The 13,933-nt window shown below is 41.6% G+C and overlaps 1 protein-coding gene across 1 annotated transcript; it reads left to right on the plus strand.

Annotated features, from left to right (window-relative positions):
- Positions 1-1,256: 1,256 nt before the first annotated feature.
- Positions 1,257-13,886, plus strand: zbtb4 (zinc finger and BTB domain containing 4). The gene is made up of 2 exons (XM_056770806.1): positions 1,257-1,433; positions 4,907-13,886. The coding sequence occupies exon 2, from the start codon at positions 5,276-5,278 to the stop codon at positions 9,992-9,994; it is 4,719 nt and encodes a 1,572-aa protein (XP_056626784.1). The 5' UTR covers positions 1,257-1,433; positions 4,907-5,275; the 3' UTR covers positions 9,995-13,886.
- Positions 13,887-13,933: the final 47 nt, after the last annotated feature.

The following is a 13,933-nucleotide window of genomic DNA, read 5'->3' on the forward strand; positions in this document are numbered from 1 at the left end:
TAAAAACATTCTCTGAGAATTTAGATATGGACTAAATATGGCACACCCCTAACGCTGGAATTGCCCAAATACAGGTGGTTCCTGCATAGATTATAGACTGACAGTGAGGCAGGTGGATTGATCCAACAAATCCTGGGTGGATTGCCAGAGGTAAATTTTATTGCACTTTCACAGTTTAGGAGGCTTTTTTATTTTCAGTTAGAGACCTAAAAAGACACAAATTAGATGAATTCTAACGAACAGTAAAAGTAATGCGCAATAAAATAAAAGACAGCATTGCCAATAATTTAAAGAACTGACTTTTTTGCAGACTGGTGATATTCTCTCCTCTAAAACTGTAGATGAGATAACAACGGCCAAAAAAAATCTGAGATGCATGTAATTTAAGCAAGTTTTGTTTTGCTCTCATCTTGTCGCTTCACAGTACAAACCAAGAAGCCTAAGAGGGCCGTCCTATGTGATTTATCTCTCCTACAGGTTAATCTGGAAAATAAAAGCAGGCCACAGTGAACATTTGTCTAACATTTTAAAGTTTTATTTCTTTGCTCTGCGAAGGCCAAATCTTTCACGATGGACAGTCTGATAAGCTTCTGGCTTCTCGACCAAAGACTTGAAATGTTTACACGTCCAGTCCACCGCTTCTCGCCACAAACGTTCGCATCTTTACTCAGCGGAGAAAATGGAAACTAAAGTGCATGTCCGTACCCTTCTCTTTGATCTCTCTCTTGGCTACCTCTCTCATTTAAAGAGTTTCACTCAAGAATAGTCTACTCCCTCTAGCTCTCGTTTCTCATACTCTTTATCTCTTTTCCCTCCATGTCTCTATGCCCAAGCTTTTTTTCTGTTGGCATGGCTCCTGTTTGTTTTCAGCCATTTTGGGGACTGGCAGTGCTCGTAACAAACTGCTTAAATGGCGTCCTCTCACTCGCACATTCTCTCCCTCGCTCGGGCTCTCCCTCCCTTCCTTTCTATCATCAGAGTTGGTGTATGTAAAGAGTGTGCGTCTTGTTCTAATGAACCCAAATGTTAAATCAAAAGAGAATTGGAATTAAAATGAGGCTGAGGACGAAAGAGGGGTACGGGTGAGAAAGGCTCGGGAGATAAAAAATGCAAAAACAGCCCAGAATCATGTATCAGTGGGAAACTGAAGTGTGAGTGAGAGAGAGAGAGAGAGAGAGAGAGACAGCGGGCGAGCAAGAGGGAGAGGAGGGGGGGCGAGTCAGAGTGCGAAACAGTCGATCCTGCCCTCTGTCTCTACATAGCGCTGCCCGTGTGCACGAGCGCGTCTTTCCCTGTGTTCTCTCCCTCACTCACACACACACGCACGCACACGGGAACATGCAGACCAGGACACACAGAACGAGGGTGGGAGAGTGAGAGAGTGAGAGAGAGAGAACACATCGCAGCCGAGATGCAGCAGAAGGTTTTTCAAGGTACGTTGTCTTGTTGTGGCGTGCTTGCCTAGTAGAGAACGAGAGACTTTTTTTCTTCTCTGATCTATCCCTGTCTTCTCTTCCTGCTTCTCGTGGGTCTGTGCCACTCTCATATCATATCGATGTTGTTTTGATTCTGTGTAGACACAAGAAATGAGTGCGTGTGGGTTCGCGAGCGTGCTAATCGAGGCCTGTCTTCTTATCCTCGGCTGTTGTGGGTGAACCACGCAGTTCTTTTTCAGGGCTGGTGAGCCGCTCAGAGATTACTGTTAAATGAGAATAAAGCCTCATAGTTTCGATCAAATCTTTTATGATGGTTTCCATCCGGTTGGTTCTAGATACTTTATATTGTAGCAAGTTTACAGATGTTGAAATTTGATTCATAATGAAAGACTTGCCAGTGTGTCTCAGGCCAGTTTGTTAGATCATAATTTACCCATCCATGTGTTGTCAAGGCAAGCTGGACGTTAGAACAATACTAATGACACGTACGTGCTAATAAAGTCATTTATGTCCGTTACTGTGTAGACAGGCATTGCAAGGCGATAGGGTCAGAGGTCATTAGAAGTAAAAGCAGGTAAGTTTTATGAGCCTCTTAAAGTGAGTTTGTTTATATAGCTAAATTAATTTCCATGCTAATCAAAGGTTAGCAAAAAGAGCCATCAACAACACGTTAGGGCTGTGTGCGTTTGATGAATCTTCCTAAGCAAATGAGTTGGAATCTCGACAGCGACATGAAAGCAAGTTCAGACATGATCTTGGGAATTAACTTCAGCCAGGTCACTATCGCAATATTCCCACCGCTTCTGTGAATGTAATTTTCTTTCAATTTTACTCTTGCACATACTACAGCAACAGATTCATAGCGATCACTCGGCGAATTTAAAGTCAGCAGACCATGTCAAACACAGCATGTAACACAGGCAACTCACTGGCACATGCCAAATCTCAGAGATACCATACATCGCTTGCACAGAACAGAAAAAAATCAAGAGATCCAAGGAAAAACGCTGGATCCCAACTTCGCACCATCCGCCTCCATATCCCAACTCTTCCACAACAGCCAGCTCCTTTTCCTCTGTCCCCCTCCCCTCATCTCTCCCCTGGCTGGCTCCACCGTGCTTTTTGGCCGGGGGTTGTGGAGAGTTCAGTATCTAGCGACAGCCCCCTCTCTCATAGTCCGCCTCACCCCAGCGGGCCCCGTCACGGCCACACGGAAACAGGCGGCCTTCACTCCGTGTTCAGCTTCTTTCACTGGCTTAGTTAAATTAAGACCTTTAGCCCATTATCCAACTTCCTGAGATTCTTCTCCATTTACACTTGCACAGGTGACCACATCTGTATAAAACAGGCACTTGATGATGATGATGACGCATGGCTCATTTAGTAAGAAAATAGAAGAGCAAGTTGTAGTATTTACAAGGAACCTTGCCATAACATTTCAGAGTATTCGAGGGGTGCAGACCTTGTCATTTTACAGCTCTAACTCTTTTAGTTGGTTGCATGTTTGAGTAGAGGGGGCAGTCGGGGGGGGGGCAAAGGCCCTGTCACGCTTGGCCAGCCTCTTGCGCCAGGGACTGTTTGTTAAGAGGCAGCGTGTGCGTCATACGCGAGGAGAAAAGGAGGGCGCGAGGGAGAGATAAATAGGGACAGACGTAAGGAGAAAAAAAAGGGGGTGGCAGATGTGTTTGTCCATTCACTTCTTAGGCCTTGATTTTATGCCACAGCAGCCACAGTCACAACAACAGCAGGGCAAGTTTCTTTCTTAGATACGTAATCAGAACTCTAATTCCAGTTCTTCTAATATACTTTTTGTCTGTCTAAATGCAACGTCTATTATTATACAAGTTTTTGGTATACTTCCTTTGCACACTCGTAGCAGCAGCATTTGTGGCGCATCGGATAAAGCTAGCCGTCAAGCTGCTTGTTTACAGACAACCCAGCTCATCTGCGTCCACATGCCTCCAACCGTGTTTGCGTGTTGAGGGGAGTGTGCGTGCCGCTTGTTGACTGCCTGTTTGTGTCTGTTTCTGTGCCTGTGCAAGTGTGTGTGTTAGTGGCTGTTCCTGTCTCCAGGCCTGGATCTTTCTGTCTTCTCCACCTCTCTCTGTCTCTCTCACCATTGCTCTCCCTGTCTCACGCTCTCTCTCTCTCCCTCCTCCTCTTGCTCTCTCTGCAATAACAGTGCTGACCTAGTTTCAGTGTGTTCAGGGCTGCTTGTGGAATTTTACAGAGGCCTGCCTGTCTGACTAAAACGCAGGCAGAAAACCATGACTGTGGATTTTCTCTGGTGTCGCATCATTACTGCTAACTAAGAACGCTCTCAGTGGTAGACTCTAGTAGAACAGTAAAAAAGATCTGATTTTTAACTAAACCAAACAAACAGGAGTCATGAACATAGAAACACAGTTGTATTCATTTTCTCTTGACGAGGAGTATAAATCATGTGATCGTTTATATTATAAAAAAAGAGAAAGACAAAATCATGCAAGTCAATACATGCAATAACTGGAATATACAATGCTTCCCCTTAAAAGGCCCTCTACATTTTGGTTTCAATATCAGATGCGACATGTTTGGAGCACTTTGACCATAAACACAGTGTTGGGGAAATCTTGATTAAATCTAAGCAGTCTTCAATTTCGTGAAGGAAATGCAGTGACTCAGTGGAGTTTATTGCCACAATTATTTCCACACTTTTAGATTTGGAAGGTTTGGCACATTGTGGAAACTAAGATGATTGTAATGAACCTTGTGTTTCATGTGTATAGGTACCATAATATCTTGCTTATTTTTAACTGGCTTGTATTTTATAGGGCATTTTGAAAGATGTAAACAATACTGGTCCTGAAGCACTTTACATTTGTTTTTTTTATTTGTTTTTATTAATAGATTTTAAGTTAGTAAGTTTATATAGGGGCAGTTTCCTGGACAGTGCTTAGGCATAGTCCCAGACAAATTTTAATGTTACAAGTGTGTTGATCGAAAACAACTTGACATTTAGTTAAATATATCAGTGCAATTGTTTCGTCTCAAGATGCACACACTAATGTTTTAATTTAACTAAGGTCTAGCTTGTCCTAGTTTAAACTTATCCTGGTCAGGGAAACCGCCCCATAAAGTCTAATTTAAATAACCAATCTAAATAATTAAAGATGTTCGTGATACAGTCTTAAATTTTCTGTTGGTTGGTGTGTTTTGTGGTAACATTTGTGTAGTGTTAAAAAACAGAATCAACAAGTGTTTTTTGCATTGTTGTTTACGTCTAGCAAAATGGTCTATAGGCAGTAAGAACTAACTGTTTTAAATCCTCACACTCTGATTGGCCAGCAGGTACTGTATATTTTCTGTCACTTGCTTTACTTGTCATTATGATTCTATGTGTTCTGGTGTGGTTGTCATTGTCTTAAACCTACAATGTTGCCTTAACAAATATTTAAATATTAAAACAACACTTTTCTCTTCTCTTACAGGATCAAAAGCGAGGTTATGGTGTTGGGAGAGGATGGCTGGAACCCTCTCCACACCTGCAATGCACCCTTGGAGCTAAATGTGCAGTGCATGGCAATCCTGTCCTGTTTCTTAACAAGATAATCAAAGATGGACAATGACACATACATCTGAGAGTCACTGTTACTGTGCTTGACCTCTATGAACTGCCATATTCTTGATCATACACTCCAATTTCTATCAATCATTGTCTTCTGAGGGAAACGGACACACTATCAGTTATTTTCCTGGCCCTTGGTGGACTACTGCTACATCTTCTGACTTACTAGTGCTCTGGGATAGACAAATTACAGCCTTGGAGAGCATCTCAAAGGACTTAGGTTAAAGATTCAATGAAACACAGAAATAAACAGATGAAAGGAGACAGGATGGGAGAGGGCACGGATGAGGTGGACAGATCCAAAACTACGCGGATATCTCTCAGTTTTCCTCTCAGTGCTGGATTAACTGGCTTTTCTGCAAAGAAGCGCTGCTCCTCCTCTCACCCAAGTTCTTCCTCTGATGTTCGTAACAGAGACAGTTCTGATGGCACAAGATGGATAGCAGAACCGTTTAAAGACAAAAAGTTAGCAAAAACACCATCAAAAACAGAACGTCTGCCATGTTCTTCCTCCTCCTCCTTCCCTGTTGATCTAGCTTCCCCAGTCAGTAAGAATTGCAAGTCATCTCTATCATTTTCTGTTGATGGTAGCGGTTCCCGATACCCAACATCTCACTTACAACACTCAAATAAATTGGACAATTCAAAAGAGACAGCTGCGGTCAGTCTTAATAATGGGTACAAAGAGCATTCAACAACAGAAACAGCACACATCCTTTTCAACCTCAGTGCAAGAGCCTACCAAGACCAAGGTATGAAGGATTCAGAGAGTTCGAAAGGCAAAAAACGGAAGGCCAACAGCCTCCATGTTGAACTGAGCCTTCCTCTCCCACTCAACCCTCATTCATCTTCTTCTACTCCTCCACCTCCTCTTTCCCCTTCGTCTGTCTCTCTTACATCCTCTCCCTTGACTCTCCCCGCCCCATCTTTCCATGACTTTAGGGCAGTGCCGAAGCCAGAACTACTATGTGGGGTGTGCCACCGTCTGTTCAGTACTGCCTCGTCCCTCACTGTCCACATGCGTCTCCATCGGGGGGGACGAGTACTCAGCTGCCGCCACTGTGGCAAAGCCTTCATCCACAATAAAAGACTGCAATCCCATGAGGCCACCTGCAGGCAAGGGCTGCCAGCTTTTCCAGTACAACCCAAAGAGGAGCCCCTGGAGGGGGGTGATGTGGAGGGGGAGAGAGCAGATGAGACCACAGAGCCTGAACAGCTTGGACAAGGAACAAGGCCTGGCCGACCCATAAAGAAAGTACGCGACCTTCACGGCCGTCATACTGGAACACTGACTTGCAAGGATACCCTGGGGGAAGAGGATCACTTTGTAAAAGTCGTGGATGGACATATAATTTACTTTTGCTCTGTGTGTGAGCGCTCTTACATGACTCTGTCAAGCCTAAAACGACACTCCAATGTGCATTCATGGCGGCGAAAGTACCCTTGCCACTTCTGTGATAAGGTATTTGCCCTGGCTGAATATCGCACCAAGCACGAGGTGTGGCACACTGGTGAAAGACGCTACCAGTGCATATTTTGCTGGGAGGCATTTCCAACCTACTACAACCTTAAAACACACCAAAAGGCTTTCCATGGCATCAATCCTGGCCTGATCTCAAGTGAGAAAACAGCTAACGGTGGCTACAAACAGAGGGTCAATGGTCTTAAACTGTACCGCCTGCTGCCCATGCGCTCTATGAAGCGTCCTTATAAAACATACACACAGCCAATGACTGATGGGCTACTCACTTCTGATTCACCAGTGAGTCTTCCTGTATCTCTGGACGGCAGTATCCCTCCAACTCTGGACACAAAGAAATTGGAGTCTTTCCTTAAAGACCTTCAAACAACAGACATAAAGACTGAACCTGAGGGATTTCCTATCAGGGTGGATGTAGAGCAGAGTAAAAAACTAGCTGCTTCACTAACAGATGTGGCAGTAGAAACCAAAAAGACAGAGGGGTCAGATTTACTGCTGTCAGGTGGTTGCAATGGCAAAACCTCAGAGTGCCCAGAAGCTACTGTCTCTTCAGTCATTACATTTGCACACAGCAAACCCTCAGTCATCATGCACAGTACTGCAGTTTCATCATCTGTCATTGTAAACAGAAATAAGATGTCTTCTGAGGAAAGAAAAAGAAGTCCAGAAAATCATCCACTTGAAAAGACTCACAAACAAATGAAAAAACATAGTCAGAGAGAACACACTGATACAAATAGGGAGTGGCATGCTGCAGGTTTAGATCCAGAGGTTACTAAAATTAGACACTCAACAGAGAAGCTTCACAGGGGGCGAAGAGTTCATACTAAAACTGAGTCAAATAAGATAATACCAATAGCAGTGGGATCAGAAGTCAAAGGCAGTGGTCCACTTTGTCAGATTACTGTGCGCATAGGGGAGGAGGCCATTGTCAAAAGGAGCATTTCTGAAACGGACCTAATGAGAGACAAAAGCCCAACACGCAGCAAAGCCAAGAAGAGTAACCTCTCACAGGACGACCAGACAGAACAAAGGCACACCCATCACCAACGTAAACACCGCAACTCTAGCCAGGAAGGAAAGGAGGGGGAGCCCAAATGGAAAAAAGCTAAACTGCAAAGCAAGGTGAGGAAATACTTCTTCCGCCAAGAGGTCAGAGATGACAAAAATGATCATGATGTGGATGACAACCTGTGGAGGCCTTACTATTCATACAAACCCAAGCGAAAAGCCATTCATATGCAGGGGACTAAAGCCTGGAAGCGTAAAATACACTTCAAACGATCCCCAAGATCTATCCGGAGAACTGAGAGGTTAATGAAAAATACGGATCAAGAAGATGATGGGCAAGATGCTGATAAGGAACAGACACAAGAAATAAAGAAAGAACAAATACAAGTTACTGAACCTCAGAAATGTCCAGTCAAAGAGACACCACACTCTTTACCTGACCCATCAAGAACAGAACAGAAGGAGAAAGAAAAGGAAACTCACAGAAAATCAGATTTCCCCCTCCCTTCTATTGTCCCTCAGACTACACTTAATTCTCAATACACAACCTCTTCTATCATCAAGCAACAATGGTTAGAAAGTCAGCCCTCTGAGTGTGGAACTTGTGGCCGTTGGTTCTCCAGCCCAAGAAAACGAGACAAACATGAGATGACACATCTGTTCGAGTTTGTCTGCATGCTCTGCAGAGCTACTTTCCCCTCACAGTCAAAGTTAGAGGAGCATCAGAGAACTCAGCATCCCAAAAACAAGCCTCTGTCTGGTTCTTTTTTTACTCTGCAGTCAAGAAAGGAAGCGGAAATGAAAGAAGATGATAATCATCTGGATGGACAGTCTATAGAAAAGGGCAGTCCAGTTCGCTTGAGCAGAAGGCCTCTGATTAAATATACATGTTCAAAATGTGATAAGGTCTGCAAAACCTCTGCTGCACTCAACTGTCATCTCAAGCGACATGAGCTGGGCAATTTAGCTGAAGTTGAAGACACACAGAAAAAGCAAGACACACCAAGCTGTATACATTCAGCTACAGAGTCTACACCAAACAAAGATTCAGAGACCAATAGTGAACAAGCCCAGTCTGTGTCAGTCATATATTATTCGAAACCGGACTGTCAAATCAATGACAACCAGCTGGGTGAGAAGATGGAAGAACACCAAAGAATCAACAACTGTAAAAGCCCACAACTGGCATCTGATGAAAAACTACGTAGTCCGCTGGGTTCACAGTTCTCGCTAGTTATGCACAACCCCACTTTAGAAAGGGTAAAGGTCATCTCTCCAAACATCCCTAGTGTACTAGTTATGAATAGCTCAGACTGCATAGACTACAGAACAACAGAGAAACGAAATTTAGACTTACTAGGGCAGCAGAAAATAAACCCAGTGTCGAGTAATAAGCAAATCCCAATTTCTCCAAAGCTGACAAACCCTCAAATTAGAAGAGAAACAACTCAATCCAGGCCCATTTCCTTAAAAACTGCCCGAGGCACTGTGCTTAGTCAAGGGGTGGGAACAGTAACACAGAGGGAGAGTGACATCATTCCAAATGAAAATTTCAATGATTTACAAGATGCTCAGGATCTAAGAATATTTTCTCAATCCACTAACCAAGCTCAAGACTTATCGATGCCAACAATAATGGCCAAAAAGAGGGAACTTGATCAAAAGATTACACATCCATCCAACATCTCAAAGGAACAATCTTGCAATGAGGTGTCATTGCTAGTGCCCAAAGAAGAACCGCTCAGTCCTGTACCATCTCCTACATGCTCTGTTATTCAAACCACTCCAAAAGGACCTTCTCAAAGACATTCAAAGTCACCTTGTCACTCCCCGGGACCTTTAGACCTACAGCTGCGGCCTCTGCTAGAGCAATGCCAATTACACAGAGGACGACACAATACAGAAATACAGGATCTTATGCTGTCTGCAAAATCAGCTGTGGGAGGTGAGACACCGCCTTGTCATACCCTGCTGCAGCCTCATGTGCCCACAGCAGAGCCCGTATCAAAGGACAACACCTCCATCGCATCTGCAGAACACCACAGGAGCTCTGGCTACCCTGTCCAGGAACTTACTCTTCCCTTGATTATACCAGGAGGGTACTACTCTGGTAAGAAACAGGAGGAGCAAATACTGATGTCTTACCCAACTGGACCCTTACCCTTCCCACCACTTGGGAAGATGGTACCCCACTCTGACTCAACTAAACTGCCCTTTTACCCTGACCCCTATCACCTACTGTATGGCCCACAGCTACTGCCATACCCCTATAACCTTGCTGCCCTTCCAATGGCTCTAAATTTGATGGCATCAGGGGACAACGAGCCCTTGCCCTTCTTACCTTTTTTCAACTACGCCGCAGCTGCTCCTTTAACAGGCGCAGTGCCCCATCCTTTAGTGGTGAACCCCAGCATATACAACAGTGGTGGCAGCAGTAGCACAAAGCAGGACAACCCATGAGTGAAACCACAGTGGCAGCAAGGGAATATATCTATAACAGCAGAGCAGGGTGGACATTGTGATTTTCTGTTTGTTAACTGAACACTCTTGCACAGCTCTTCTCTTTTGTAAAGCAGCAAAAGCATGGGCATACGTGGGAATCAAATGTGGTGGAAAGATGGAGAGGTGTCTTGATGACAGGACATAAGGGGGGAAGAACAAAACATACGACAACCCCTTTAGGCACTGCCAAGATGCACCTCCAACACACCACTCCTTTGCTATTCTGTAGTGTTTTTAGTGCTTGGATATCCGTCCTTTCAAAATCATCAAGTTATAAGGTATAAAACGTGAACAATGACAGCTAGCAGGACATATATTTTGCTAAATAAGTTGGGTCTGCTTCCCGTAATAGTTTTAACATTAAGAATTATAATAATAGTTACACATTAATCCTGCTTACAGTACTAAAAAAGAAGGAATCTACTGAAAGATAAATGTTATGCCTGCAGAGGCTCAACATACAGTATTCAACACACAGAGAAGGGACAGGCAGCAGCAGGTGTGTGTGTGTGTGTACTTGCGAGCATGCATGAGTGTGTCCAGTGTGTGATGGTGTATAGAGGTAATGCATGGAGAATTGGGGTAGCTCATAGTGATCACAACATCAGTCCTTCACTCATGCGTTTCAGTATTTTGGCTTACATGTGCCTGCAGGTTTATGTCTGTGTATTTGTGGGGTGTGTTGGGGGTGTAGGCATGCACACTTGAAGTAATGTGTGCTGAATCTGCCTTGGTCAGTTCCATGGAAGTTCATATATAAACATCATTCCTGGATAAACTGTTATAATCTTAATAGGTCAGTAAATAGAAAACATAGATGAAGCTCTTCTTTTGTCCGTCATAGCATAGCATCTTGATGGTGTCATATAAATTAAACATGTTATTATGTAATGCCTTCACTAACCAGGATCATCACAACAGGGTCAAATATACGGTGATGTTGACTCCCCTCTATATTTGACCTTGTTATGTTTAGAGACAGACTGTGCTTCACATAGTTTGGTTTGTAGGACGTGGGTATATTAATCCTTTTCAATGATCACTCGTCAACTATTTTTGAAATATGTCTGTGTACTTCCAGTACTCATGCCAACTGTTTCATCTCTTCCAGCAAGATACATAAAGTCGACTTCATGTTTAGTGGCCTTCTCCTCCCCACTGCCCCCTGGTGTCCACCAAAGACACAACATTCACTTGACTGTATTTGAGACCAAGTGAGACAAACAGAGAACGAAACTGAGTGAGCGCATGATAAAATGGGAGCAAAATGAAAAAAAATAACAGGGGCAGTACGTTAGCACAAATGGAGCTTCCTTCATAAAGACAGGGAGAATCATAGTCTTGTACGAGGCGATAGTCAGTGAATGTTAGTTTTAGAAAGACGTGATCTAAAGAGATGTATTTCAAGCAAGCCTTTTATCGGTTAGCAGATTCTATTTTTGATGCCCGTGCAGGGCCTGCACTATGGGACTTATAGCACTGGAGTGACTTAAACACTCCCTTGTACTTTCTTGTTTTTATATCTTTTGTTTATCACAATATTATTTGTTTGATTTACAAATTTTTCCCTTTTCGTAGTGAGACAAGGCTTGTACTTGAAAATTCTTGTTTGAGTACAAATGAATATGAATGTAATTTTAGTCATGAGGTTAAAAAATACAGTAAAGACAGTAGATTATTTCTGTACGCTGACTTGAAAAATAACATGTAATATTGAAACGCTATGAGGTATTCATATATATATATATATATATATATATATATATATATATATAAATACACTGTATATATACAGTAGTCTTAGGATGATTTCAAGGAAGCTGGTTTCAATATAACCAAAACGCATGAGCAACAATAGCTTATTAGGTATCTTCTGGTGTTGTCACAGAACTCTCCATTTTCCGACATACATGGTTCTTATTTTTCTCTCTTCACTCCTCAGAAAACGTTTCGTTTTGGCCCCCACTTTTATTAACCCCTCAATATAAAAATGTCAAACCTAAAACCAAAAGAAGCTTCTAGTTGCCTTATTTCTTTTTTCCTAAGCACTACAGATGTTTTCCAACAACTGCCCTCCATCTCCACCTTTGTCCCATCCCTCTCCCATTATATTCTCAATATTTTCCTTATCCTTTGAAGTGTGTCTGAAACTGTGCAATGTAGCCGTAGCAATGTTCATTTCCTGAGGGTAAAATACAATGCAATGAACAGTTGTGATTTATGTAGCTGCACTGGGGTGTGTGAGAGAGAGGGTGTGGTTGTACAAGAAAAGGAAACCAAAACAATTCTGATTTGACTGTAAATCTCTTTTATTTTTGCTGTTTTTAATTTCCAGTTTTATCATGGTAACACTTTACAATAAGGTTGTATTTGTTAACATTTGTAAATGCATTACCTAATATGAACTAACAGTGAGCAACCCTATTTGACATTTAATAATCCTTGTCAATATCAGTACAATTATTCAGTTCACGATGCATTGATTAGTAAATACTGAAATTAATATAAACTAAGATGAATAAATAAAGTAAATAAAGATAATACGTATTGTTCATTGTTAGTTACCGCTTAACTAATGGATTAACTTATGTTAACAAATACAATCTTATTGTAAAATGTTAACAACCTAATTTTTACATGAATTGGAAATCTAAATGAATTACCTATGCTGATTAAGGGATTAAAAAAAAAGGTTGTGTTAATGAAAAAAATAAGAAAATTGTCAGTGACATCTGAGTAACAAATACACTATTTTCACCTAAAAAAATAATCTTTCCACAAATAAATAACATTGGCTTTGTAAAATGTACTTTATGGCTTTGGTATTCAGTATTGTGCTTAAATGTGACCTGGTCTGTGAAATCTACGCTAAAGTGTCACAATTCTAAAAAGTTTTATTTCAAGCATGAATTTCACAATGAATTAAAATTTTGACAAGGCATTTCTCATTTTATATTATATACATCAAAGATTATTTAATGTAGGAACCATTAAATAACAAAAAAGGACTGGGTATTCACAGGAAGGGTCACAGATAAAGAGTCCAATTTTCAAAAGGTAATTTATGAATGTGTCATTTTAAACAACCAAACTTCAAAAACTACTTTCAAAATTCAAAATGTTTTTGTTTATATACAAGATGCCTTAGATTTCTTTTATAATAATACGCACATAATATAAATGCACCTTAGGAAGCATAATTGGTGGTAACGATTTCAAGTGAATATCAAGGTTTTACAAAAGCACAACCTTGAGGAACATCATTGTTATTATGTTCCTTTTTCATCCATTAGCAAAGATTTAAAACATGTAAGGAAATTCAGTGGATGGTATTGCTGAAAGAGCTCACCAGTTATCGTGTGGGATACAAATATTTATCAATCAGCATCTGGATAGACTACTGAATATTTGCACAGAACTACAAAAAATGTTTGGCAACCAGATGTACTGAAACATGTACAGCAGATCTGCAGTCTAGCAGATCTGACCAACAAAATTCTTCAATAGAGGCTTCAAATGTGAAACAAAATGGGTAAAATCTACCAGCTGCATATGTTCTGCACTTGATCATAGTTGTAGGCATGTGACTTAATTGTCTGGTATTTTGTGAAAATGTAATATTGTACCATTGTTTTAGAGGTCCACATTATATTTGGGCAGTATAAAAAAGTGAAATGTTTGAAGTTTCTTTGTGTCTTGTTGACTTTGTGACCATTCAATACTGACAACTGTTGGCGTACATTGCCAATTCATGTCTACAATCTACGGTTCATTTCTTTGCTCCTGTTCTCTTTACTCCCTCTGTCCATGCTACAACCATACAAATAAAGTATTAACCTGATGACGTGAATATCAGCTTCGAATCCATTATTGATACGCAAGTTAGACAACATTTAA

This window comes from Triplophysa dalaica, chromosome 17, assembly GCF_015846415.1.
Source record: "Triplophysa dalaica isolate WHDGS20190420 chromosome 17, ASM1584641v1, whole genome shotgun sequence".
NCBI classification, from domain to species: domain Eukaryota; kingdom Metazoa; phylum Chordata; class Actinopteri; order Cypriniformes; family Nemacheilidae; genus Triplophysa; species Triplophysa dalaica.

Bases quoted from the DNA above. Each gene is read 5' to 3' on its own strand.
- zbtb4 (XM_056770806.1), top strand. From the start codon at position 5,276: ATGAAACACAGAAATAAACAGATGAAAGGAGACAGGATGGGAGAGGGC.